Here is a 25,987-nt window from a genome sequence, read left to right as displayed (position 1 = left end):
GTGGTGCGTTCTGCGCGTTGCTAGGCGATGGCCCTGTGCGTGGTGACGTCACTTCCTATAGCTCTTCCGGGTAGGAGTCATGGAGGCCGCGGCGGAGCGGAAGGTGGGAACGGCCCCGGCCCCCGGTACCGCCCGCTCTGCGCTCCCGGTGCCGCCCCGGGCTCCCCTCACCGCGTATCTCCCCACAGAGGCAGCGCGAGGAGCCGGTGGACACGTCCGACCTGTCCGGAGAGGATGACGACGACTACGTGCCCTACGTGCCCGTCAAGCAGCGCAAGCAGCAGATGGTAATGGGGTAACGGGGGCTGCCCGGGGAGGGCTCCGAGCGGCCCTCCCGCCACGAGGCCGCTCACTCCGCCTCGACCCGCGTTCTTCCAGCTGCAGAAGCTGCTGCAGATGCGGCGGAAGGTAGTGTCGGAGGAGGAGCAGCGGGACAGCGGGAGCGAGCAGCGCGGGGACGAGGATGACATCCCGCTGGGGCCCCAGTCCAACATCAGTCTGCTGGACCAGCACCAGCACCTCAAAGAGAAGGCGGAAGGTAAGGGAGGAGCTGGTGGGGGCACTGTGTGACTTTCAGGGGACAACAAACCCTCTCACTGCTTCTTGGCTCTCCCCCAGCTCGGAAGGAGTCAGCCAAGGAGAAGCAGCTGAAGGAGGAAGAGAAGATCCTGGAGAGTGTGGCAGAGGGCCGAGGTGAGTGGGAGGTCTGTGTCTCAGAGCTGTCTCCAGAGCTCCCAGGGCAGCTGGAGAGCTGTTCCCTGCCTTTGGAATGCTCCTACTCAGGGGTGGGACTGGAGGTGACAGTAGGTCCCCTCAGTTGGCACTGTCTGGCTTAGCTGGGACATGTCTGTGACAGGGCTCTGGGCACAGCAGCACTTGGTGTTCCGGTGCCAGAGAGGCTGCCAGTGCTGCTGCTTCTCCTCTTCTGTCTCTGGACATGCTCTCCCAAACCATTTGCCCAAGTAGCTCTCAGTGAGGTTGATGTGGATGTGGAGAGTTTGCTCTGACGCATCATCTTTGTTCCTGCAGCTCTGATGTCAGTGAAGGAGATGGCCAAGGGCATCACCTACGACGACCCGATCAAAACCAGGTAAGTTTCACAGCACAGCTCAGAAGCTGTCCTTCTGAAAACAGCACTTCATCCTGGCTGAAAGGAGCTAAAAGCCACAGAGTCTTGCAGGAGCAGTGTGGCTCTGCAGCCTCTTGCCTGAGTGACTGTCTTTGTGTCATTATGTGTAAAATCAAAGGCTGTTGAGTCACTTTGGATGTTGTTTTATATACAGTAAGGCTTGATAAAGCACATTTATGTTAGACTAGAAGGCTGGAGGGTGGATCTTCAGGTCTGGGAGGTCACTAAGCCAGAGGAAGAGACTGGAGGAATCTTTGGAGCCAGTGCTGCTCGAGGCAGCATTGTCAAGGTGGTGATTGATCAAAGATCGGGCTCAATGATCTCAGAGGTCTTTTCTGACCTCAGTGATTCTGAGGCAGGATCAGGGAGGCGATTGAGGTGTGTCCAAACGTTTTTGGCATTTTCCATCCACCATCCATAGGCTGTTCTTAGCTGTTAGCTTAGCACTTTTCACTGAGGTTTTGGGGAGGGGTTTAATGCATGGAACTGGCTCAGATCTCCTATGCTCACTCCACAGAGCCCCTTGGGGTTACCTGTTTTACCTGGGGGGGTATTGGAGCCTAACAGGGCGTTCCCTTGAATTCCTCCATGGGAGCTGCTGGTTCTGGAGCCCTGGCCTCATTCTGCACCATGACCTGTTTCTGTTGCTTTCACAGCTGGAGAGCCCCTCGCTACATTCTGGGCATGTCAGAGGCACGGCACGACCGCGTGCGCAAGAAGTACCACATCCTGGTGGAGGGGGAGGGCATCCCTCCCCCCATCAAGAGCTTCAAGGAGATGAAGTTCCCAGCAGGTAGGCCAGGAGAGGAGATCCCACCTTTTTCCTGGCTGTTTGCCTGAGGGGTATTTGTCACTGGTGGGAGAGCTGCTGCTGGGATCTGAGTGGGAGAAGAGAGGGAATAGTTCAGGTCACAAACATGCATTGTTCCTTGTTCTCTGACAGCTATCCTGAGAGGCCTGAAGAAAAAAGGAATCCAGCAGCCAACACCCATACAGATCCAAGGCATCCCCACAATGTGAGTGCTCTGTCCCCATCCCAGAGTACAGAGCAGTTGCTCCCACGGCCCACTCAGTGGTGTGGACCAGATGCTTTCCCCTGGTGACAGATCCCTGTCACCTTGCTCAGCCCTGGAGGTTTGAGCTGTTCCATGATGTCCCTTCTCCCATCGGCCCTGTTTCCCTGGCAGCCTCTCAGGAAGGGATATGATTGGCATCGCATTCACTGGCTCTGGGAAGACCTTGGTGTTCACCCTCCCCGTGATCATGTTCTGCCTGGAGCAGGAGAAGAGGCTGCCATTCTCCAAGCGAGAGGGACCCTATGGACTTATCATCTGTCCCTCGGTGAGTGTCGGGAGGAGGCTGTGAGTGACTTGCAGTGGCAGTCCTAAATTCTGCCTGCACAGAGATGCAGGAATGAGCTGGGTTTGTTTCCGTAGCGGGAGCTGGCCCGGCAGACCCACGGCATCCTGGAGTACTACTGTCGTCTGCTGCAGGAGGATGGGCTGCCCCCACTGCGCTGTGCCCTCTGCATCGGGGGCATGTCTGTCAAGGAGCAGATGGAGACCATCAAACAGTAAGACCTGGGGGAGTCCATGGGGCTTGAGGTGCTCTGTTTTCTGGCAGGGGGCTATGAGGTGACATCCTGGCTTCAGGACAGCGTGGGGGTGAAGGTGATGTGCCAGGGAGGTGTCCTGCATGGGGCAGGAATCCCGAGGGCCTGACTGCGGCCTCCTCTCATCCCACAGTGGGGTACACATGATGGTGGCAACCCCTGGGCGCTTGATGGACCTGCTGCAGAAGAAGATGGTGAGCCTGGACATCTGCCGGTACCTGGCGTTGGATGAGGCTGACAGGATGATTGATATGGGCTTTGAGGGGGACATCCGTACCATCTTCTCCTACTTCAAGGTACTGAACTGCCAGGATAAGAGCACCCTGAAGCTCAATCCTGCACATGCCAGGTTGGGTGAGTGCTAAAGGGTTCTTCCCTGTGCAGGGCCAGCGGCAAACCCTCCTCTTCAGTGCCACAATGCCCAAGAAGATCCAGAATTTTGCCAAGAGTGCCCTGGTGAAGCCCATCACCATTAATGTTGGGCGAGCGGGTGCTGCCAGCTTGGATGTCGTGCAGGTGAGGTGTTTGGCTGCTCCCTTGTGCCTGTGTGGGAGGCCAGAAGAGTTCATGAGGGCACTTAATATCTCACTCTGCCAGGGAGCTGGGGTTTGTGGTCCTCCTTCCCAGCTGGCTAAGGGATACCAAGCAGTGACAGTTCCTCTGCTGCCTGACCCATCCCTCTGCTTGTTCCTAGGAGGTGGAGTATGTGAAAGAGGAGGCCAAGATGGTGTACCTGCTGGAGTGCCTGCAGAAGACCCCTCCACCCGTGAGTATGCTGGGGACAATGTGGTCACACTGGGGCAGGGGGGGGAGCTGGCGGGGGGACCCCCTTTGTGGAGTGGGCGTGTGGCTGAGCCATGCTCCATGTATGAGCAGGTCCTGGGACCAGCAGTGCTGTGTGCCCTGCTCAGCAAGAGGGAATGGGCTTCCCCAGGGGGCTGTGCTGGTGCCAGCAGTGCCAGCTTGCAGGAGGGGCTCTGATACAATGCCTGTGTTGCTGCAGGTGCTGATCTTCGCAGAGAAGAAGGCAGATGTCGATGCGATTCACGAGTACCTGCTGCTCAAGGGCGTGGAAGCTGTGGCCATCCATGGAGGGAAAGGTCAGTGCGGGTCCCAGGGAGGCCTGGGCTGTGGTGTGACCCCAGGAATGTTTGTGGCCAGCATGGAGCAGTTCTTGATGGTGTGAGGAGGGGCTGTGGCAGTGTCAGGAGTGAGCTCCATGTTTTACATAGCAGGCATAAACACAGTGAAGGTCCCTATGGGATGTGGAGGCCCCTCTACTCCTTCATTGGGAGAAAGGCTGCCTGAGGAGGCCATGCTTGACTCTGAGGCCATAGTGGTTGCTGCAGTAGGTAGGGCTGGGAGCTCTGCCCTCGCTGATCTCTGCTGGGCCTTTGTAGATCAGGAAGAACGGACAAAAGCCATTGAGGCCTTCCGGGATGGGAAGAAGGATGTCCTGGTTGCCACTGATGTTGCTTCCAAGGGCCTGGACTTCCCAGCCATCCAGCACGTCATCAACTACGACATGCCAGAGGAGATTGAGAACTATGGTAGGCACTGGGCCTTGTGAGAGGGGTCTAGAGGCCAGCAAGGCTCTGTGCTTGTCTGTGCAGTGTCTTGGGGCAGGGATGGTCTGTCACACTGCGCTCACCGGGGCCTGATCCTGTCACTGTCTCCACAGTTCACCGCATTGGGCGTACAGGCCGCTCGGGCAACACTGGCATTGCCACCACCTTCATCAACAAGGCCTGTGGTGAGGAACAGCACGGGGCTGGGGGCTGGAGGAGGCAGCTGGGCAGTGGCAAGGAGGTGTTCTGAGCAAGCAGGATGGCTGGTGGAGGGGAGATGGTGGTGCTGGGCTTTGCCTGACCTATGTCTCTGCCCCCCAGATGAGTCAGTGCTGATGGACCTGAAGGCTCTGCTCCTGGAGGCGAAGCAGAAGGTGCCGCCTGTGCTCCAGGTGCTGCACTGTGGGGATGAGACCATGCTGGACATCAGAGGTGAGAGACCCCAGGCTGACACAGGGACCCCTGCGGGACTGCTGCAAGCCCTGGGCTCCAGATGGGAGCCCAGCTCCCAGTGCGGCAGCATTGGGGAGACAGTGGTGTAGGGTGGGGGCTGCTGTCCTGGGGTGGCACTGTGCTGTCCTGACATGGCACTGTGCTGTCTTGGCCCTGACCCCATCCCTCCTGTTGCAGGCGAGCGGGGCTGCGCCTTCTGCGGCGGCCTGGGCCATCGCATCACCAACTGCCCCAAGCTGGAGGCGATGCAGACCAAGCAAGTCAGCAACATCGGCCGCAAGGACTACCTGGCCCACAGCTCTATGGACTTCTAGCCCGGAGAGTGTGCTGCCCCACATTCCCCCTGGATGGGCCAAGAGCCTGTCTTGCACTACTGTGGCCCCTTTTCCAGACTTTTGGTCACTGGGACTGTTGCCAGCTCAGCCTGATGAAGTTCCTGCCCCGGAAGGAAATGTATGGAGCTGTGCTGCAACAGCCTGTTACATCAGCGGTGTGTTGGGCAAGCAGGTAGCGGTGCCTCAGGGCAAGAGAAAGCCCCAGGTGGGGTGACTAGCCTGGCCAGCTGCCTGCTGCCCCTGCCAGCCCCCTGCAGTGGTGAGGTCACGGTCTTGTGTTGCTCCTCACAGATCCACACAGTTTCTATGGGTCCATCTCCCTCACCTGGATTTGTGCATCCTCAGTGGGTGACTGTTCCCATCTCCCCAGACATGCTGGGATGCAGCCAGGGCGAGGTGGAGTGTGCCATGCTCATGTCAGGCGCTCCCCGAGGTGCTTCCTGTGCTCTGCCCCCGCGTTCTGCCCCACTGCCCTGCTGTGAGGGGGAGGGCGGGCACATGGACACCTCCTGTGGCCCTGCCTCTGCCCCCCATCCCACACCCCAAAAAGGGGAAGTCTCTCTAAGAAGGAAGTCTGCCCCATGCCTTTCCTTCGGCTGCAGCAGTCACATTTTCTCCACTGCGGGTGGCCCGAGTCCCTGATCCTTGCGCTGGCTGCCGGGGTGAACTGGGCCCATGGAGAGACCAGTGAAGGATGGGATCCTCTATGTGCAGCACTCCAAATTTGGAAAGGTAAAGGGTGGATTTGGGGCTGGTAGAGGGTTTGCCCTGATTTGTCATGATGCCGGGCCTGGGGCCAGGCCCTCAGCAGCCCGGGAAGGGGGGACTGGAGACAGACCCTTTGGAACTGCCCTGGGGAGCCCTGGGCTCAGCAGACCCACAAGTGGGGCTCTCCCTGCGGTTGAGGGGGACTCATGTGTGCGGGCACCCACTCTGGCTCGCCCCCACGTGGGGTCCTTCTTGCTTGGTCACCGCGTGAGTTGCAATGGAAGAATAAACATGCGTTAATGTGGCGCAGCTCCAGCGTGTGTGTGTAGGAGCGGGGCCCTGGGGCAGCACGTGGGACGTGTCCCTGTGCCCTCCATCAGCCTGGCCCTGGGGGGGCCACCACCATCTGTGTGACACCCTCATGGCTTGGGCTGCTCCTCTGTGCCCTTGGAGGGGGCACTGGGTACCACAGCCCTCAGGGCAGGGTGTGGGTGAGATGCTGAGAGTACCCAGGGTCGAGCCGGCTCCAGGGAGCTGTCGGGTGTTGGTGAAGTAGGCCCTGCTGGCACATTGGTCATGCCATGGCAGGGCGGCCGTGTCCTGTGGGGGTCTCAGTGGATGTGTGGGACTGCAATCACTCTGACCTCCCTGCTGAACAAGAACCAAGCCCTGAAAGCGCAGCGGGCAGCCCTATGTGTGAGGAGCCAGTGCCCTGCCATGGAGGAGGCAGGTGGGCTGGGGGCGGTGGGTATTTTGGGTGCTTGGCTGCATCTGGTTCCTGCAGGGTGGAGGCTCTGCTGCACTTTTGAGGTACATGGTGGCACGCGCCCCCGCTATCCCGTGACAGACTGGGAAGGTGCTGGTGCTGCAGAGGCTCCCCTGGGAGGAAGCAGGCTGCTCAGCAGATGTGAGGCTGCCAGCAGGAGCCTCAGCAGCTCAAAATGGCTTTAATTTGCATCAGGGTCTGTCCTGAGAACAGCTTGAGAGCTCAGCTGCAGGTCGGCAGGCCAGCACTTGCAGCAGGGAACAAAGAGCAGGACCTGGTGCTCAGGGTGCTGGGAGTGAGTGTGACTCACCCAGCAAGCCATGCCAAACCCGCTCGGGGCAAGGTCCCCCTCAACCCAGCTTTGGGGCTACCCTGCCCCACAGTTTGGGGGTGTGTGCTGGCCCCTGTTCTCTGTACCCTCCAACAGCATCTGGCAGGTGCAGGCCAGGACTGCCCTATGCCCCTTGTGCCCTGTATGGCTCTTCCCAAGCACTGCTGGCCCTGCGTGGAGGGCAGTGCTGGCAGATGCAGCAGGCAGCTCTTTGCTGACCTGTTTTTTCCGTGCCTTTGCCCTTCCCATGCATTAGAGATCCTGGAGGAAGATGCGAGCCCAGCTGTTCGCTGCCAGCCCCTCCGGTGTGGCCCGCATGGAGAAGTTTGATGTGCGGGACGATGGCACGATCCCGGAGAAGACGTCCCTGCAGCGGTGTGCCCGCCGGGTGATCCGCCTCTCTGACTGCGTCTCTGTGGGCCCGGCGGGCACGGAGAGCTGCCCCAAAGCCACCGCCGCCTTCTACCTCACCACCACGGAGAAGAGCTATGTACTGGCAGCTGAGCAGCGGGATGAATGGATCACCCAGCTCTGCCAGCTGGCCTTCCAGGTACCAAGGGGTCTGGCAGAGCCAAGAGCCCTACTTGGGTGAGCTAGCAAGCTCCAGGGCAGGCAGGGGGTTTGTGCTCCCCCCTGTCCCGGGTCATACTCACATTCCTTTGTTTCAGGGTGCAAAAGAGACAAGGCCGAGTAATGCCAGGACCCAGCCCAGCCCCGCTGTCCCCATGGAGGAGAACTCCCTCTACTCGTCCTGGCAGGACTGTACGTGCAGGGGTGGTGAATAGGGCTGGGGTGGGCTGCAGCTCAGTGCTGCAATGCTGACCCCTGGCTTGTTTGGCTCCCACAGTGACCGAATTCTTGGTGCTGGTGGTTCAGACAGACGCAGCCACCCGCTGTGGCCTGCACGGGCACTACCTACTCTCAGCCCTTCCCCAGAGCTTGACGCTGAAGGACCCCCAGTCCCGCCAGCCCCTGCTCACCTGGCCTTACCCCTTCCTTCGCAAGTTTGGCCAGGATCAGGTGAGTCCCCCACTCCCTTCTTGGGGCTGTTGCCTGCCCAGGGTGGCTGCCAGCTCCTCACCCTCCCCTCTGACCCTGCAGGCTGTCTTCTCCTTCGAGGCCGGCCGCCGCAGTGACTCCGGCGAGGGCACCTTCACCTTCAGCACCCCACGGGCCCCTGAGCTCTGCCGGGCTGTGGCTGCTGCCATCGCCTGTCAGCAGCAGGGCAAGGATACCCCAGACCCCAGACTTTTCTGTGTCTCAGACCCCCAGCTCTTTGCACAGGGCCTCGAGCCCCAGCCCTGGGGGCCTGGGAATGATGATCCCCAGCCCAGCCCAGCCTTAGAGGCGACACAGCCTGCCTCCCATCCCCCTGCCAACCTCCTCCGCTTCAGCCCACCAGAGCCAGAGGGCTCATGCCCCATTGTCTATGCCTCCATCGCCCGGGGCCAGCAGCCCCTCTTTGTGCCAGGGCAGCCAGGCTCTGGTGAGCCCTGGGCTGTAGGGAAGCCACTCCCTGAGCATCTCTACGAGAACATCTTCACTGCAGAACTACATCCAGCCAGGGCCCAGGAAGAGGAGGAGGAAGGGCAGTGGGCGCTGGGGTGCCGACAGGCCCCCGAGGGCCACAGCAGTGAGGGGGGGCCACTCTATGACAACCGGGCCGCCCTGACGCAGAACCCCCAGGCCGCGGGCTGGGGGCGTGGAGGGCAGGAGGTTCTATCGGGGCGCTCCGGGCACAAGCCTCACAGCACCCTTCGAGCCAAGCTGGTGCGGCTGCTGAGCCGGGAGAGCCCCGGAGCGCGGGACTGGGCTTGATGTCGCTGGTGCCGTTCGGTCAATAAAGGCCCTTCCCGGACTCGGCTCCGCCGCTGCTCTGGGGAGTGGGGGGGGCGGGAGGGGCAGCTCACGCCTCCCCGCTAGGGGGCGCCGCCGTGCCCGCCCCGGCAGGCAGAGGCGCGCACGGTGATTGGCCGAAGCGCCCGCTGGCTCCGCCCTCCTCTGATCCTATATAAGGTGGGGCCTGGCCGAGCGGGGGCGGTGCCCGGGTTCGAGTCCCGCGTCTGCTCGCACCGGCCCGCATCGCTCCGCTCGGCTCCGCTCCCCTCCCGCCCGCTTCGCCGGGCCCCGCTGGCCGCGGGTGAGTGCGGGGAGCCGGGCCGTGTTGGGGGCTGTGTCCTCTGCCGGGAGGGATGGGGGCGTGAACTTTGGAGGGCTGAGGCCTGGCTCCAGGGGAAAGCGGGTGGTCGGGGTCGGGCCCCTGGAGGGCAGAGCCGGCGTCCTCGACCCCCGGGAGGGGCGGCGGTGTGGGATGGGGAGGGGTCTTGGGGCCCCCCGCGGGTCAGGGTGGGGCAATAGGAAGGGGCTGCCCAGCCTGTGCACGCTGGAGACCCCCGGTGCAGCCGGGCCCCGTCCCGCCGGGGAGCGGTGGGGGGTATCCGCCCGATCCGGGCCGCCCCGTCCCGGCGCCTCGCTGGGGCTTGCGCGGCTGCCGGGCGCCGGGAATGCCTGACACGCAGCTCTTCCCCCGGCCCTCCCGAGCGGGGAGCGGGCTGGTGTCGTCTTACACGCCTTATATAGCCCGCACCGGCCCGGGGAGAGCGGGGGCACGCTGGCCCCCGGCCCTGCAGCCGGCCCGTGCGAGGTGTGGGGAGTCCCGCAGCCGGCCCTATCCGCCCTCGGGAGGAAGGTCCTGGGGCCGTTCGTGGGGGTCTTCCAGGTAAAAGGTGGCAAGAGGCTGGTGCTGGCCCATCTGCCCGGAGCCTTGGCCGACTGACAGCTGTCAGGCAGGGGAGCACCGAGAATTCCCTCCTGTCGAAGCCCTGGAGATGGGCTCGCTCCCAGGGAGCATCTGCTCGGCCGCCTGCCGGAGCGCCAGCCTGGCTGCTCTGCCAGGCGCCTCGGGTGGCATCACGCAGCTCCTGTGCTGCTGCTGCTGCTGTTAATTCATCTGGCAAAAATGCTTCTGGTTCATATCCTTCTGTACCTGCTGTTGCTTCTCTGTGATCTGAACTGCCTTGGCTCTCAGCAGCAGGAGTTCCTGGGGTGCTGCAAGGGAGAACACATCCCAGGTTTGGGAGGAGAGCAGAGCCCACAGACACCCCACTGTGGGTGGCAGCAGGGCTGTGCCTGGCTCCCTGGCAGTAGTCAGTGTTAGCCTGGGCCCCTCAGCTCTTACGTTGCTGGAGGAGATGCTGATGGATTTGGGGTGCGTCTCTAACCACAGTGTAGGATGGTCAGGGTGGAGTTACAGCTGGAAACATGACCTGCCTTCTGTCCTGCCCTGCCACGCGCCGAGCCCTCTCCTCACCTCCTCTCCCAGCATTGTTCCCACGTACCCTAACACCGGGATCACAACCTCTTCCCTTGCAGAGATGGGCGACATGGAGTCCTACAAGGTGATGCTGAATGGGCCGGCACCCTGGGGCTTCAGGCTGCAGGGAGGGAAGGATTTCAGCATGCCGCTCTCCATCTCCAGGGTAAGAGAGACCGAGGCTGGTGACACTCATCCTTCCTCCTGTATGAGCTGTATGGGGGATGTAGATGAGCTGGGGCCCCGGGAATGCTGCATCCTGCCCTGCCTGGCTCCACGTAGCCTCCTTGGTCCCTTATCAGCTGCAGCCTAGCACGGGGGTGTTCCGGGCAGAGAGCTGCAGCAGAAACGTGGAATTCTGCACAGCCCCTGCAGAGGGGGGCGGGGGAGGCCCCTTCCGGTGTGTGCCCACCACAGCGGGAGGAGATCTACTCTCTGAGATGTGGGACTGGCTTCCTGGTCTGCACTCCAGCTCTGGGCTTGGCATCCCAGGACCTAGCCAGTGCCCTTCTGCCCTCCTTTCCACAGTGCAGCTCCCAACTCCATGCCTGAGGTCACTCCTGAAATGGGCACGGAGAGGAGAAAGCTGTGCTGCTGCCTGCACAGGGACACGACTCCCTCCACAAAACTCTCCCATTTCTCCAGTGAAAGCCACTGTGCCACAGCTGTTTGTGCCCGAGGCTGCTGGTTTGAGCCTATCCCATTGCGGTGCTCCCGGTCCTGACCCTGGGTGTGTGCAGGTCCCTGGCCACAGCTCTGGCCACGCAATTGCCTTATAAGCCTTGGAATGTGACTGCATTGCCTGTGCTGCTGGCGCTCGGGCAGCTGGCACGGAGGCTGCTTCTCGAAGGATAGCTTTGCTCGTGGCATCGACTGCTGCGTGGGGGCCTGCCCCCGGCACGAGCCGGGCACTGCACGCCTGTCCCAGAGGGAACAGATCTCCACAGCATCCCAGCACGGAGCATGGGCCCTGAGGGCACTCTGTGAGCCTGGAGTCGCCAGTGCCGCTGCCCCGGGGCCTGCTGATCTCTGCTGAGCACGCAGAGACGGCTTCAGCGAGTTTATTCTCTAAAAAATGTTTCTCTTGGCTGCGAGCCAGTTCTTAACAAAGGGTCTGGTCGGACGGAGGAGCCTCCCAGAGCCTGGGGCAGGGGCCTTGTGAAGCAGAGCTTGGTGAGGCTCGGGCAGTGCTGCTGTCCTGGGCAGGGCAGGAGCAGCGAGGACATTCCCAGGGGATGCAGCCAGCTTTGAGGGGCTGCCTGGTGAGGCTGGGCTGCATGGCAGGGCGGTGTGCTCTGATGGGAAGGGGTGAGCCTTGTGCTGCTCTGCACTCCAGAGGCATCACCAGCCCCAGAGCTCCTGCCCAGAGCATACTGATTGTCCTTGGCCACTGCTTCCTGTGAGCTGGCCCTGCCACCGTGGGCTGGAAGGAAGCATCCTGCCCCAGCTTTGTGGGCTGCAGTGGGGCCCTGCTCTGCAGGGGTGGGCAGCACAGGGCAGCGCTGGTGTGTCCATTGGCTTGACTTTCAGCTGTGTCCATCGCTGTGACACTCCTGGGAGAGCAATGGGGCTGTTTCAGCTCACTGGTCACACAAAAGAGGTGCCACCATGGCCCTCTGACGTGTACCTCCTGTGGCAAGGGGCTCTGCTAGGGTGCCAACAACTTGGCTAGGCAGGCAGTAAACCATGGCCCCTGTGCTGGAGCCAGAATAAGGGCTGCAGTCTGGACAGCTGGATGCTGTGTGGCTCATCCTGGCATCTGCCAGCTGGGGAAGAGGAGAGACCCTTTGGTGCTACTGGTGGGAAGGCACTGAGGGATGCGCTAAGGGAGGCTCTGTCCTGGAGGCCCCTGCACAGGGCAGTAGGTGAGCACCTCTCTGGATGTGGTGATGGAGGTGCAGGGAACAAAAGACTGGGTGGAGAGGGAAGGAAGGAAGCCCTGTTTAGCGGGCCTGGGTGGGAAGTGGGAGGGCTGGCACTGCCATGGCTCCTGGCTGAACTGGCACCTGTCAAAGGGGTTTCCTGCTCGTTGGCATGGAGGGGGCCAGGAAGTGCTGACCAGGCTGGGTGAGGCTTCATGACGTAGCCTGACGTGCTCTCCCCTTCCTGGGCAGTCGTGTGAAAACCTCTCCCAGCTCCTGCTCCTGCCTCCAAACCCACGCAGCCGCCCTGTGCCTTCCCCAGCCCTCCAGGGCAGCAAGCTGGGGCTTGCAGCAGCATGGCCAGGAGCTGGGGGCACCACTGCTGCTGAGGGCACCCTCCCGTGCTGGGCAGGAGGAACGGGAGGGTGGTGTGGGGGCACTGGGGGCGGTACCCATGTCCCACTGGGAACAGCAGTGGGATGCTGGTGGGACTGGGCCACATCCAGCCCATATGTGGCATTTGGCCTTGTGTGGATGGGTAGTGCTGGCCTACAGAAGGGACGTGTGGCTCTGGGATGAGCTGGGTTCTGCAAGAAGGGGCTGGGACTCTGTGGCAGGGATTTTTCAGCCCTCTGACAGTGCTGGGAATCTGGCTCGCTCCTTTTATGTTCATGTCGAACAGGACTTGAGGAAATACTTGGTCTGGGTCCAAGCGCCTCGAGTTCTTCCATGCTGGAGGAGCAGGAATGGCTGCAGCCTGCCCACGTCTGTCTGTCTGTCTGTCAGTGCCTGGGAGCTGTGTGCAGTGCTCCAGGCCTTGCTCGCCTCTGGCTGTGCATCCCTGGTGGGAGGGGAGGGCAGTCTCCACTTCCCAGCGTGGGGTTGATGTACAGCTGTGCCATGGAGCCATAGCAGGGGCAAGGCGCATCCCTGGCACTGTGGCTGGGAAGGGGAACTCATGGCTGTGCTCCCGGCTGTCCCAGCGGGGCAACGTGGGTGGGGACGGGTGTCTCCCTGGCCCGGGAGGGCTCCTGCTCCTCTGTGGGAATGAGGTAATGTCTGTGCCTGCTGGGAACGGGAAGGGAGCTCTGGCGGCTGGGGGGAGTGCCTAAGGGGTGCCTCCCCTGTCCCTCCCCACCCCAGGAGGAGGGCTGGACATGCCTGTGGTTTGCAGTGACATGTGGGCTGCCCAACGAGCCCTGACTCACTGTGCTCTCTTCCCGCCCCAGGACCACAGGGATGAGTCCAAGGGGTGGCTGGGCTTCTTGCTGAGCCCGAGGCAGCACTGCCTCTGTGTTTGGCGTCACAGTGATGAGGCCCCAGGGTGCTGGCAGGGTCCCCAGCCGTGCCAGAGGGCTGGGGCTGGGCAGTGCCCTGGAGTAGTGCTTTGCCTTCTGCTGCTGCCAAGGGGAAGAGGCTGCTCTGGGCTCATGCACTGGGAAATGGGAAGTAATCTGGGGTCCCCACGTTCCCTTGGTCTGGGCTGCGTGGTGTCCTGTGCTGGGCTGGGGATCCTGGGCCTCTGCAGGCTGCTGCCTTCATGAGGATGTCCCTCTGCTCCCACATCACCACTCGGCTGTTCCAGCTCTCCCTAACTCTGTCTGTCCTGCAGCTGACTCCGGGCGGGAAGGCGGCCCAGGCCGGCGTGGGAGTGGGTGACTGGGTGCTGTACATCGACGGGGAGAGCACCAGTGCCATGACACACATCGAGGCCCAGAACAGGATCCGTGCCTGTGGGGACAGGCTCTGCCTCACCCTGAGCAGGTAGGAATTGTGGGTCCCACAAACATGGGGTTCTGGTCTGACTGGAGCATAATCAGGGCACTCTGCCCAGTGCCACCTCCGGGCATCACCATCTCCCAGCATCAATGCTCCTTACTTAGAGCCTGGAAGCTCCTGGCTGTGTCCAAGGGCTCTGCTTGCCTGTGTAAGGCTTAACCTGACTGGAAGCCACACAGCAGTGCCAGCTGGCCATGGTTCCCCTCGGTTGGGTGCTGCATCCCTGGGGTACTTGCATGCTGGTGGTGTCTGGGCCAGCTCCAGCACCTGCCCATCTGTCTCCTCTCTTGCAGAGCCCAGAACCAGCTGGGGAAGCCACAGAAGGTACGTGTTGCTCCTGGTGCCGCAGCGGCAGCTCAGCCTCATCTCAGGGGAAGGGAATCTCAGTGTAGTCAAACAAATGGACTTTGCTCCTGGGGCTTTTAGGGGGCCAAGGTGTGTTTGGAGGTCTGTAAAACGCAGCTGGAGGAGCAGCTCTGACCTCTGGCACCGTGGAGGATCAGAGGCAGTGAGATCTGCTCAGTAGGGACCTGGGCCCAGATTGTCTGTGCCCGTGCTGGTGCTGGGTGTGGGCAGGGGTGCAGAGGGGCCAGCACAGGGGAGGAGGCTGGGCAGGTGCAGCACTGTGTTTGCTAGTGCTGGGGAGTGCCCTGGCACGGGGAGGCAGGGCTGGGGCTGGTGAACTCGTGGCTCCTGGGTAGAAGCCACCTGCATGTGTTCAGCTTTGTGCCATGGGACAGTTGCGATCAGCGTGTGTGCATGCACCGCCCTGCCACGGGCAGCAGCAAGTGTCCAGGGCACCTACTAATCTTCAAATGACCTTCAGGCTGGGTTTGTGACCTGCTGTCACTGGGCCAGGTGCCCAGTGGAGTGAGTGCCAGCCTGGCAGAGCCCGGTCTCCAAGGTGCACGTGCTGTTCCGCTTTCCTACCTGGCTGCCTGCTGTGCTGCCTGGCCCAGGGCTGCTGCTTGCATGCTGCTTGACGTGTGAGCCTGTGTCTGTGTGTTTTGTCTCGCTCAGGACTCACTCCCCTGCTCTGAACCCCTGAAATATAACTTCGCTCCCAGCACCGCCCTCAACAAAACAGCTCGGCCCTTCGGGGCCGGCTCACCTCCGAACCCACGGCCCGGGCTGGTGACGAAACCCGTGACGTATGCGCCCCTGGCGCCCGCCTGCACCCCCCAGCACAACGGGTATGTTGCTGTCCATCCTGCTCCCTGAGGACTGGGGGGAGCCTGCTGCCCAGCCCTGCTGCGCCTTGCATGCCAGGCACCCTGGGTGGGAGTGGGTGACAGTGCCTGTGCCAGGGTCCCCGGTGGCTGGTGCCGAGGTGGCACAAGAGAACTGTCGCACACAGGGACACACAGCCATGCTTGTGCCAGTCCCTCGCTCAGAGATGTGTCAGCCTGTGGGGACTCCTGCCAGGCTTGACACGGTGGCTGTAGCAGGAGACTGGCTGGCATCTGCAGTGGCAGGGAAACGGTGGCTGTCTGTGACCACCGGCCGGTACCTGCCTGGGAATGTCATGCTGATCCCCTGGCTGCAGGAAGGGGCTAGGCAGAGTGATGGCCTCCAGCCCTGCCACACTGTTCTCCCCTGGCTCTGCTTGGTTGCACATGTCCAGCAGCTGCTGGTCCCTGTTCCTCCTGCCAGAGCTGCTGTGGTTCCCAGGAACTGGGCAATGGGATGGGATGTGGCACTGACTGCCCTGGGCATCCAGGCCTGTTCTGGGGGCTGAGGGAGCACAGTCTGGTCCATTGGCATCTGCCCATGTGTCCCAGTGTGCTCTCAGCCCTGGGCGAGCTGGGTGTGAGACTCGGGGATAGGGGTACAGGCCATAGGTGAGCTCTGGAAACTTCTTGGGTGCTGCAGGTCTAATTTCACCTTCCTTTTTCTTTCTTTCTCTCCTCCCTTTCTCTTTCCCTTTCCCTACAGGTGCTGAGCCTTGACAAGTCAGTAAGCCTTTTACCTGCTCTCTCTATCCTCCCTGCATGCCTCTTCCCTGCCAGTGCCCCATCCTCTGGGGCAGGGCCAGCCTTGGGATGGGCAGCAGGCACTCCTCTGCCCATGTGGGTGGGTCACTCCTGGCACCAAACTGTAAACCCCAGTGTAGAGGGCCAGTGCTGCTTGTCTCTACCAGCTGCTGGGGCCCTGGAGTGTCCTTGTGTGTGATCCGTTCCCTGTTCCCCAAGACGTGGCTTGGCTGGGCGAGGGCTGATGGGCTGTGCTGGGCTCTGTGCCCAGGGCCAGGTGGCACTGCCATAGACGGCTCCACAGCTTCCCTGATGGTGTTTTTTTTGACCTTGGCTTATTCTTGCTATGTCCTTTTTCCTTCTGGCCCTTGGGGCCAGTTTCAAATTGCCAGGAATGGTGGTGGTCATTCCAGTGAGTCCTTCATGGGCCCAGCCTTTGTGGAGGAGGAGTTGGGGAGTGGGGAGTAAGACAAGGTGTCTCTGGTACTGGTGTGCTGTGATTCTGTGCTGAGGAAAGTGGGGGACAGCCCCAGAAGATCTGTCAGATTTGACAGATGACTCTGTCACTCACAGGCAGCCCCCGCAGCTGCTGGAGTCCCCCAGCACCCCTGTGTGTGACCCTGTGAAGCTGCGGATGTTAGAGGACATTGACGACTCAAAGCCCCACAGCTGGACCTCGCAGTCCCGTTCCTTCCGCAAACTGTCCCGGCTGGTGGGCACGAACAGCAGTGAGTTCCCTCAGGGCCTGGCACTGCCTGACTGCCCAGCTTTGCTGGGGCAACTGGAATTGGAGAAAGGCTTTGGTGCCTTGTGGCACTGGAGTGTTGGTTTTGGCCCTATGGGGCAATTGAGCCGTGTGGGGCTGTGTGGGCTCATGGTGGTGCTGCTGGGCTGGGGCCATGCTCTGCCCCGTAGCCAGGCAGGGCTGTGTGTTGGGGCAGGTGGGCAGTGGGAGGGAGGAGAAGTCCTTTTCCCTTTGCTGTTCCTTTTCCCCTTCTGCTGTCTCTGGGCCTCTGTTGCCGCAGACTGACTTCATCTCCCCCTTTCTCTCCTGCTGTGCTCAGTGGAGGATGGTGAGGACGAGCTTGTTAAAAAGCGCAGGTAAGGGGAGCGTGTGCTGGAGCAGCAGCAGGAGCCACAAGGTGCCTACCCAGGCTCAGCCCACACGCCTGGTTCTCTCTCGCTGCTTGCAGTCACTCAAGGGAAGCTCTTTGCCCTGTTGCTGTTTCTTCTCTCCCTCTTCAAGAGTCGAGCTGTTGGTGGAGCTGCAGAGCTCACTCTGCGCTCACCCCACAGTGGGCACCGCCAGAGCTCAGCCACTGGTCTGGCCATCACCTTGGGAGGGTCCTGCCTGGACGCCCACCGGCCGGACAAGATGTCCTGTGCCGGGTAGGACCTGCTGGGCACTGCTGGCACCAAGCTGGGGAGGCCAAGCTCTGCCATTGCTTCTTGAGGAAAAGGGATCTGGAGAAGGCTGGTGCACTGACAACACCTTGCTGGGGGTATTGGGAGGTGCTAGGCAGCAACTGGACAATGTGCTGTGAGCCCTGCATGGGGCTGCGGGATGGCAGAGCTGGGTGAGTGTTGCCAACTTCTTCTAGTTCTGGAGTGCATTTGTGAGGGATGGGCTGAGCCGTGGTCAAATACTGAGTGCTGTGCTACCATTTTTTCCAATATCACAGGGATGCCCGTGGGTCCAGCTGGGGCACAGTGGAGCAGTGGTGAGTGTCAGGATCTGGTGAGGGCACCTTTGGCAGCAGTGCCCTGTGCTGAAGCAGGGTCTGTGCTTGGTGCTGGCTGAAGCTTCTGCCCTCTGTCACTCACAGGCAGCCCCCACAGCCTCTGGAGCCCCCCAGCACCCCCGGGTGTGATCCTGGGAAGTTGCGGATGTTAGAGGATGCTGAGGACTGGCAGCCCCGCACCGGGACCTCCCAGTCCCGCTCCTTCCGCAAACTGGCCCAGCTGACGGGCACAGATGGCAGTGAGTTCCTGCAGGGCCTGGGAGAGGCAGTGGGGTGATGTGGCACCCAGGAGTTTGGGGTTTGGCCGCAAGTAACTCCCTGAGGGCAACTAAGCCAGCGAAATCTGCCCAGGGCTGTGTGTGGGCTCGTGGTAGTGCCACTGGTCTGGGGCCATGCTCTGCCCTGTGACTTGACAGGGCTGTGCAATGGGGCAAGGGGATGGTCAGTGGGGAGGTTGGTTTTCCTCCTTTCCCTTCCTGCTTTTCCTGGACCTTAGTTGCTGCAGACTGACTCCATGTCCCCCTTTCTCTCCTGCTGCGCTCAGTGGAGGATGGTGAGGATGAGATTGTTAAAAAGCCCAGGTAAGGGGAGCATGTGCTGAGGCAGCAGCAGGAGCCACAAGGTGCCTACCCTGGGCTCAGCCCACAGGGCTTGTTCTCCATCACTGCTTGCAGTCACTCAAGGGAAGCTCTTTGCCCTGTTGCTGTTTCTTCTGTCCTCTCCTTATCCTCCACTCTTCTGTCCTGTCCTTTCCCTCTTCCTACAGCCAAGCTGTTGGCAGAGCCACAGACTGCCCTGTGCTCACCCCACAACAGGCACTGCCAGTGCTCAGCCGCTGGTCTGACCATCATCTCGGGAGGGTCCTGCCCGGACACCCACCTGCCAGACAGTTTGTCTCCAAATGAGGTGTCCTTATGCTGGGTGTGCAGGCAGGACCCGCTGGGCACTGCTGACACTGAGCTGGGGAGGCCAAGATGCAGCACAGCGTGCTGGACACAGTGGGCAGGGGTGGCTGGTGACACTGACAACGCCTTGCTGGGGGTGTCAGGAGTTGTGGGGTAGGGACTAGGCCAGCCTGGGGCACGATATCTTGTGGGGCCATGGAATGGCTGCAAGGCTGGTCAGGAGTGAACGCTGTCAGCATTTCCACAAGGCTCCTGTGTCTCTGGGGCTGTGGATGTGTATGGGGAGGGATGGGCTGGTCAAATACTGACTGCTGTGCCACCATTCTTTCTGATACCACAGGGATGCCCGTGGGTCCAACTGGGGCACGGGGCAACAGCGGTGAGTGCCAGCATCTGGCAGAGGTGTTGCCATGTACCAGGGCATCTTTGGGGGTACTTCCCTGTTCCAGAGCAGGGTCTGATCTTGGTGCTGAGCTCCTGCCCTCTGTCACTCACAGGCAGCCCCCGCAGCTGCTGGAGCCCCCCAGTGACACTGTGTGTGACCCTGTGAAGCTGCGGATGTTAGAGGACATTGATGACTCAAAGCCCCACACCTGGACGTCCCAGTCCCGTTCCTTCCGCAAACTGGCCCGACTGGTGGGCGCAAACAGCAGTGAGTTCCCACAGGGCCTGGCACTGCCTGACTGCCCAGGTGTGCCCAGCTTTGCTGGGGCAAGTGGAACCAGATAAAGGCCATGGAGTGTTGTTACAGCAGGGCATTGGTTTTGACCCCATGTAGGCCCTCTGTGGCAACCGAGCCAGCGGGAGCTGCCCAGGGCTGTGTGGGCTCATGGTGGTGCCTCGGGGCTGAGGCCATGCTCTGCCCTGTGGCTGGGCAGGGCTGTGTGTTGGGGCAGCGGGAGGAGAGGGCGTTTTTCCTTCCTTTCCCTTCCCTTTCCTTCCTGCTGTGCCTGCGCCTCAGTTGCCGCAGACTGATGCCAACTCCCCCTTTCTCTCCTGGTGTGCTCAGTGGACGATGGTGAGGATGAGCCTGTTACAAAGCCCAGGTAAGGGGCAGCAGCAGGAGCCACAAGGTGCCCATGCCAGGCTCAGCCCCCACAGCCACTTCACCCTCACTGCTTGCAGTCACTCTGGGGGTGCTCTTTGCACTGTTGGGGGTTCTTCCCTCCCTCTCTGTCCCCTCTCCCAGACTCGAGCTGTTTCCAGAGCTGCACAACAGGCACTGCCAGCGCTCAGCCACTGCTCTGACCATCACCTCAGGAGGGTCCTGCCCCAAGAACCCACCTGGGTAGGGTTGGCTGGTGACAATCACAACACCTTGCTGGAGATGTTGGGAGGTGCTGGGCAGCAACTGGTCTTGGTGCTTTGCGTCCTGTGCAGCTGTGAAGCAGCTGCAAGGCTGCTGGTCAGCATTTCCACGTGGCTTGTGCCTCCATGGGGCTGTGGGTGCATATGGCAGGGATGGTCAAAAAGTGACTGTTGTGCTGCTGTTGTTTCCAATGTCACAGAGATTCCCATGGGTCCAGCTGGGGCACAGTGGAGCAGCGGTGAGTGCCAGCATCTGGCAGAGGTGTTGCCATGTGCCAGGTCACCTTTGGGAGCGTTGCTCTGTGCTGCAGTGTTGGGCAGGGTCTGTAGTTGGTGCTGGCTGAGCTCCTGCCCTCTGTCATTCACAGGCAGCCTCTGGAGTCCCCCAGCACCCCCGGGTGTGACCCTGGGAAGTTGCGGATGTTAGAGGATGCTGAGGGCTGGCAGCCCCGCACCGGGACCTCCCAGTCCCGCTCCTTCCGCAAACTGGCCCAGCTGACGGGCACAGATGGCAGTGAGTTCCCGCAGGGCCTGGTGCTGGCTGGGGGTGGTGGACTGTTTTGGGGTAGCCAGAAGCTGGGAGAGGCAGTGGGGTGATGTGGCACCCAGGAGTTTGGGTTTTGGCCCCAAGTCACCCCTTGAGGGCAGCTGAGCCAATGGAAGCTGCCCAGGGCTCTGTGTGGGCTCATGGCGGTGCTGCTGCTGCTCTGGGTTGTGCTCTGCCCCATGGCCAAGCAGGGCTGTGCAATGGGGCAAGGGGATGATGGGTGGGGAGGTCGGTTTTTCTCCTTTCCTTTCCTGCTTTTCCTGGGCATCAGTCACTACAGACTGACACCATGTCCCCCTTTCTCTCCTGCTGCGCTCAGTGGAGGATGGTGAGGATGAGACAGTTAAAAAGCCCAGGTAAGGGGAGCGTATGCTGAGGCTGCACGTCCCAGGCAGGTGTCTGGGCACTGCTGGCTCTGCGCTGGGGATGCTGAGCTGCACCTTAACCTTTTGGACATACAAGGAATGGAGGAGGCTGATGGCACTGGGAAAACCTGGCTATGGGATGTTGGGAGGTGCTGGGTAGCACCTGCACCTGGGGCACATTGTCCTGTGAGCCTCGTGTGGCAGAGCTGGGTGGGTGCTGCTGGCTCATTAGCCCTCAGCCTCGCTGCTTCTCATGACTCTGGGCAAACTCTTTGCCCTGTTATGGTGTGGATTCTTCTCTCCCTCTTTGTCTTCTTCCTCTCCCAGGGCTGAGCTGGTGGTGGAGCTGCAGAGCCCACCCTGTGCTCACCCCACAACAGGCACTGCCAGTGCTCAGCTGCTGCTTTGACCATCACCTTGGGAGGGTCCTGCTTGGACACCTGCCTGCCAGACAGGCTGTCTCCAAATGAGGTGTCCTTGTGCTGGGTGTGCAGGCAGGACCCACTGGGCACTGCTGGCACCGAGCTGGGGAGGCCAAGATGCAGCACAGCGTGCTGGACACAGTGGGCAGGGGTGGCTGGTGACACAACACTTTGCTGGACATTTTGGGAGTCACGGGGCAGGGACTGTACCTGGGGCACGATATCTTGTGGGGCCATGGAATGGCTGCAAGGCTGGTCAGGAGTGAACGCTGTTGGCACTTCCATGAGGCTCGTGTATCTCTGAGACTATGGGTGTGTAAGGGAAGGATGGGCTAAGCCACGAATCAGCTATTGACTGCTGTGCCGCCGTTCTTTCTGATGCCACAGGGATGCCAGGGGGTCCAGCTGGGGCACGGTGGAGCAGCGGTGAGTGCCATGGTCTGGCAGAGGTGTTGCCATGTGCCAGAGCACCTTTTGAAGAGCTTCCCTGTTCCATAGCAGGGTCTGTGCTTGGTGCTGGCTGAGCTCCTGCCCTCTGTCACTCACAGACAGCCCCCACAGCCACTGGAGCCCCCCAGCACCCCTGGGTGCAACCCCGGGAAGCTGCGACTGATAGAGGACGCTGAGGACTGGCAGCCCCGCACCGGGACCTCGCAGTCCCGCACCTTCCGCAAACTGGCCCAGCTGACGGGCACAGACAGCAGCAGTGAGTTCCTGCAGGGCCTGGCACTGGCTGGGGGTGCTGGACTTACCCTGGGCTGCCAGGGCCCAGCAGAGTCTGGAGTGGCACTGGAGTGTTGGTTTTGGCCCTGTGGGGTGGCTGAGTCAGTGGGAGCTGCCTAGGGCTGTGCATGGTGTCGTGGTGGTGCCGCCGGTCTGGGGCCTTGCTCTGCCCTGTGGCCGGGCAGGGCTTTGTTTTGGGGCAAGGGTTGGTGGGAGGAGAGGTTGGTTTTCCTCTTTTCCCTTTCCCCTCCTGCTGTGCCTGGGTCTCGGTCTTTGAGGACTGACTGTTTCCTCCTTTCTCTCCTGCTGCGCTCAGTGGAGGATCATGATGATGTGTTTGTTAGGAAGCCCAGGTAAGGGGAGTGTGTGGCAGCAGGAGCTGGGGGGCTGCATGTCCTGGGCTGAACCCCTTGGGCATTGCTGCCCCTCAGCTGGGAATGTCGAGTTGTGCCATGGTGTCCCAGAAACAGCGGGCTGGGGGTGGCTGTTGGCACTGGCAAAATTTCACTGGTTTCTTGTGATGTTTGGGCAGCACCTGGACCTGGGGCACAGTGTCCTGTGAGCCTGGCGTGGGGCTGTGGGGCAGCTGGGCCAAGCTCGTGGATGTCATCAGCTTGTCAGGGTTGTTCCTTGTTTTGTGCAGCCAGGCAGGGGTGGTGCACAGCACCCCATTTTTTGCCTTTACCTCTCTGTGACACCTCGTGCCCTGGTGCCATGGCCTTTGGGTACCAGCTCTGCCCAGTTTGCTTTGACACAAATAAAAGCTGGGTTTGTTGCATGTCCTTTTTGCATTTCTGTTGAGAGGCACAGAGCTGCTGGCTCTCCCTCTCTCCCTGTCCCCCTTCTTTCGGTGGGCTGTGCCTGTCTAGCCCTGTCTTGCCCTGCCTGTCCCCAGCACTGCTGAGTTGGAGCCTGGGGCTCCCTGTGTCAGGTCAAATCCAAGTTCCCTTGCACCCCAGTGAGATTGGGGGTGATCATCACATGTGTGGTCCCTAGGGTCCCTGGTCAGTCTGGAGCAGCCCAGAACCCTCCCTCCTGCCACTCCCCAGACCACCACAGTGGGTACCAGAGACCCCAGGGGTGCTGTGTCTTGGCAGGTCTGAAGGCCCTTGGCTCAGTACTTCATCACTAAACCAGCTTTTGCTGGGCACGGGGGCTTGGCCAGCTCCTTTCTGCTTGTTGGGGTCAGGAGCCCTGCCTGCACCCCCTGGGCAGTGGGGGCGAATGGAGCAGGCTGGATTAACTGCTTGTTCTGTAGCCAGGTCTCCGTGCCGGACCCGTCCCCAGGAGCAACGATGAAGACTGAGCCAGGACTGGGTGAGCAAAACATCTCTTCTGGGCTTTTTGGGGAGGGGCTGCCCAGGGATCGGGAGCACTGTCCTAAAGACTCGTGTATGTGTGTGTGCAGCCCCCAGGACCCCCAGTGCCACCCCTGGCCCCACCAGCCGCCCACCCTGGGCTGTGGACCCCTCGTTTGCCGAGCGCTACGCCCCGGACAAGACGAGCACGGTGGTGAGCAAGCACAGCCAGCCGGCCACGCCCACCCCCATGCAGAACCGCAGCTCCATCGTGCAGGCGGCCCAGCAAGCCCCCGAGGGGCCTGGCCGCACCCCCCTCTGCTACAAGTGCAACAAGGTCATCAGGTGAGCCCTGGCCACCACCACTGCCACGCCGGCGTCCTGAGCCCCAGCCTGGCTGACGTGGCTCTGTCCTGCTGCAGGGGACGGTACCTGGTGGCGCTGGGACATTATTACCACCCCGAGGAGTTCACCTGCTGCCAGTGCAGGAAGGTGCTGGATGAGGGCGGCTTCTTTGAGGAGAAAGGCTCCATCTTCTGCCCCAAGTGCTACGACACGCGCTACGCGCCCAGCTGCGCCAAGTGCAAGAAGAAGATCACTGGGGTGAGTATCCCTCAGCCTGCCCTCCATCTTCTGTCCTTGCCCTCTGCTGTGAGTGCCTGGCTGTGTCCCTTCCCACCTTGGTCCCATCTCAGGGGATTCCTTGTCCCTTCCTGCCCTTGGTGGTCCTGCCCCTGGCTGACAGTGGCTCCCTTCCAGGAGGTGATGCACGCACTGAAGATGACCTGGCACGTGCAGTGCTTCACCTGCAACGCCTGCAAAACTCCCATCCGCAACCGAGCCTTCTACATGGAGGAGGGACAGCCCTACTGCGAGAGAGGTAGGACCCAGGGGACCCCGTGTGTCACCTCATGTGGCCCTGGGGCGCCACTGGGACTCAGCAGCTGCACACAGGGGTGGGGGATGAGCTGCCCTGCTCTGTGGGCTCCCCCTGGGCTGTGGGGAGCACAGAGACCCCAATCCCACAGCTCTGGGCCCTCCATCCTGGTTCTGCCTAGCTGCGGGGTAGTGCTCCTATGTTGCCATGGCAATGAGGGAGGATGTACATCAAAGCAAGTGCTGCATCCTGGGAGATGAGGTTCTCCTCCTCCTCCCTGGAGCCCTGTGGTGGCTGGGCCATCCTGCACCTCTCCTGGCTGTGCCGGGCATTGTCCCACTTGGATGGGGGCTGGCAGCAAATTGTCCCCAGGCTGTGCCTGTGGGATCCCAGCTGAGCTGCAGCCCTGCTCCCCTGGGATGAGCAGCTATAACGCATGGAAGTGCTGAGCTGGGCTCTGCCTTTCCTTGCAGACTATGAGAAGATGTTTGGCACCAAGTGCCGTGGCTGTGACTTCAAGATCGATGCTGGAGACCGGTTCCTGGAGGCGCTGGGGTTCAGCTGGCATGACACTTGCTTTGTCTGTGCGGTGAGCAACATGCCTCCCTCCCCGACTGTTGCAGGGGCCTTTGCCTCTCCCTGACAATCTTGCTCTGGGTTGGGTACACCAGCAGCACAGGGGACCTGCTGACACAAGGTTTTTCCCACTTGCCTTCATTCTGGGGGCTTGGGACTCTGCTTTGAGCCTGCTGGTCCCTGGCAGTGCTCCAGGGCCATGTGGAGTGGTCCCTGATCCCTGTGTGACACCGGTGCTGGGCTGTGGGGAACCCGGGGGCTGGCTCAGCCCCCCAGCCTGACCAGCTGCACTCTCCTCCCCAGATCTGCCAGACCAACCTGGAAGGGAAGACGTTCTACTCCAAGAAGGACAAGCCGCTCTGCAAGAGCCACGCTTTCTCCCACGTGTGAGGGGTGGGAGTTCAGCTGTGCCCACGCGTGCCCCTGGCCCTGCATGCTCCTCTCCCCCTGCCCTGCTGCCCCCAGGGAGCCAGGCTGGGCCCTTGGCCCTTTCCCCTGCTCCTGCCTCTTCCCTGGCAGCTCCTGGCTGAACTCCAGCCAGAGACAGTGCTGGGTCCAGATCCCCTTATAGCTGTGTGGCTTCTTATATGCTTCTCGACTGGCCCTAGGAGCCCTGGGAAGGGGATGCTGCATGGATCTCCTGCCCCTGAGCCGTGCAGCATGGTGGGCACAACCATGCTGAGGCTGGAATTGGACGGGGTCTGCTACAGCCAGGTTGCTCCCTTGCTGCCTGGCAGCTCAGTGCTGGGGCAGGGATACTCCTTACACATCCCTGAGTGGGTGAGGACCAGCCCCTGTTCCACTCTCCCCTACCTTCTCTGCTGTGTGCTCGGGGCTGGAGATCCGGCCCTGCTCCCCTGCTGGGGCCCTGCCCATGGCAACCCACCAGTCCCCCCTCAAACTGCTGCGGTGGCTTCCAGCCCCGCTTGCATTCCAGGGGCGTCTGTGCCTCGTGCCCCTCACCCTGCTGGCCCACTGCTCCCCTGGGGCTGGCAGCACCTCCAGCTGATGGCCAGCCCAGCTGGACAGCTGCTCCTGCAAGGCTTGGGCACAGCTTCCTACCAAAGAGCTCTCTGCCACTGCCATCCTGGGCCCCTCGATGCCTCCCCCCAACCCACACCCTTCCGTTCGGGCTGCACTGATGTAGCCACGGTGCTTTTAGTGCCTTTAATAAACACTTCTCTGCAAGTGCCGGCTGTCTCCAGGCCTGCGGTTTTGCCGAGTGAGGTGCGGCCGGCTGGGAAGGTCATGCTCAGCTCTCATCCTGCTCCCTCTGGGGCCTGACTCAGCTCCTTCCAGCTTTCCAGGGAAAATCTTCACCTCAGATTTCTCCTCCTCTGCCCGTGTCAGCCCAGGCTCGACCTCTTGTGTCGACTGGGTCATCCCTTTTGTATC

The 25,987-nt window shown here is 61.4% G+C and overlaps 3 protein-coding genes across 15 annotated transcripts; all 3 read left to right on the top strand.

Annotated features, from left to right (window-relative positions):
• The first annotated feature begins 35 nt into the window (after window positions 1-35).
• DDX41 (DEAD-box helicase 41) lies at window positions 36-6,114 on the top strand. Its single transcript, XM_032124747.1, has 17 exons — window positions 36-103; window positions 189-287; window positions 379-538; window positions 619-693; window positions 1,030-1,090; window positions 1,786-1,922; window positions 2,073-2,145; window positions 2,317-2,470; window positions 2,566-2,702; window positions 2,875-3,037; window positions 3,126-3,257; window positions 3,436-3,507; window positions 3,745-3,841; window positions 4,142-4,291; window positions 4,423-4,494; window positions 4,631-4,741; window positions 4,940-6,114. Exons 1-17 carry the CDS (start codon window positions 80-82, stop codon window positions 5,074-5,076), a joined length of 1,854 nt encoding a protein of 617 aa, XP_031980638.1. The 5' UTR covers window positions 36-79; the 3' UTR covers window positions 5,077-6,114.
• On the top strand, window positions 5,741-8,760 carry DOK3 (docking protein 3). The gene is made up of 5 exons (XM_032124750.1): window positions 5,741-5,829; window positions 7,159-7,452; window positions 7,571-7,664; window positions 7,750-7,922; window positions 8,004-8,760. Exons 1-5 carry the CDS (start codon window positions 5,773-5,775, stop codon window positions 8,718-8,720), a joined length of 1,335 nt encoding a protein of 444 aa, XP_031980641.1. The 5' UTR covers window positions 5,741-5,772; the 3' UTR covers window positions 8,721-8,760.
• Window positions 8,761-8,926: 166 nt separating this feature from the next.
• Window positions 8,927-25,785, top strand: PDLIM7 (PDZ and LIM domain 7). 13 transcript variants are annotated; one of them, XM_032124727.1, is made up of 27 exons: window positions 8,934-9,042; window positions 10,275-10,381; window positions 13,690-13,841; window positions 14,150-14,180; window positions 15,792-15,808; window positions 16,403-16,557; window positions 16,894-16,930; window positions 17,023-17,406; window positions 17,512-17,550; window positions 17,656-17,810; window positions 18,116-18,152; window positions 18,817-18,855; window positions 18,974-19,128; window positions 19,486-19,522; window positions 19,666-19,764; window positions 19,985-20,023; window positions 20,153-20,298; window positions 20,651-20,687; window positions 21,506-21,544; window positions 21,667-21,824; window positions 22,158-22,194; window positions 23,100-23,158; window positions 23,250-23,484; window positions 23,562-23,742; window positions 23,899-24,019; window positions 24,490-24,605; window positions 24,896-25,785. In XM_032124727.1, exons 2-27 carry the CDS (start codon window positions 10,277-10,279, stop codon window positions 24,980-24,982), a joined length of 2,697 nt encoding a protein of 898 aa, XP_031980618.1. In that variant the 5' UTR covers window positions 8,934-9,042; window positions 10,275-10,276; the 3' UTR covers window positions 24,983-25,785. The 13 variants fall into 13 exon arrangements, with proteins under 13 accessions (XP_031980631.1, XP_031980618.1, XP_031980619.1 ...); XM_032124728.1 differs by lacking the exon at window positions 18,817-18,855; XM_032124729.1 differs by lacking the exon at window positions 19,666-19,764.
• The last annotated feature ends 202 nt before the right edge of the window (window positions 25,786-25,987 follow it).

This window comes from Corvus moneduloides, chromosome 15 (genome assembly GCF_009650955.1).
Source record: "Corvus moneduloides isolate bCorMon1 chromosome 15, bCorMon1.pri, whole genome shotgun sequence".
Taxonomy (NCBI): Eukaryota; Metazoa; Chordata; class Aves; order Passeriformes; family Corvidae; genus Corvus; species Corvus moneduloides.
This window is presented reverse-complemented; position numbering and strand designations above follow the sequence as displayed.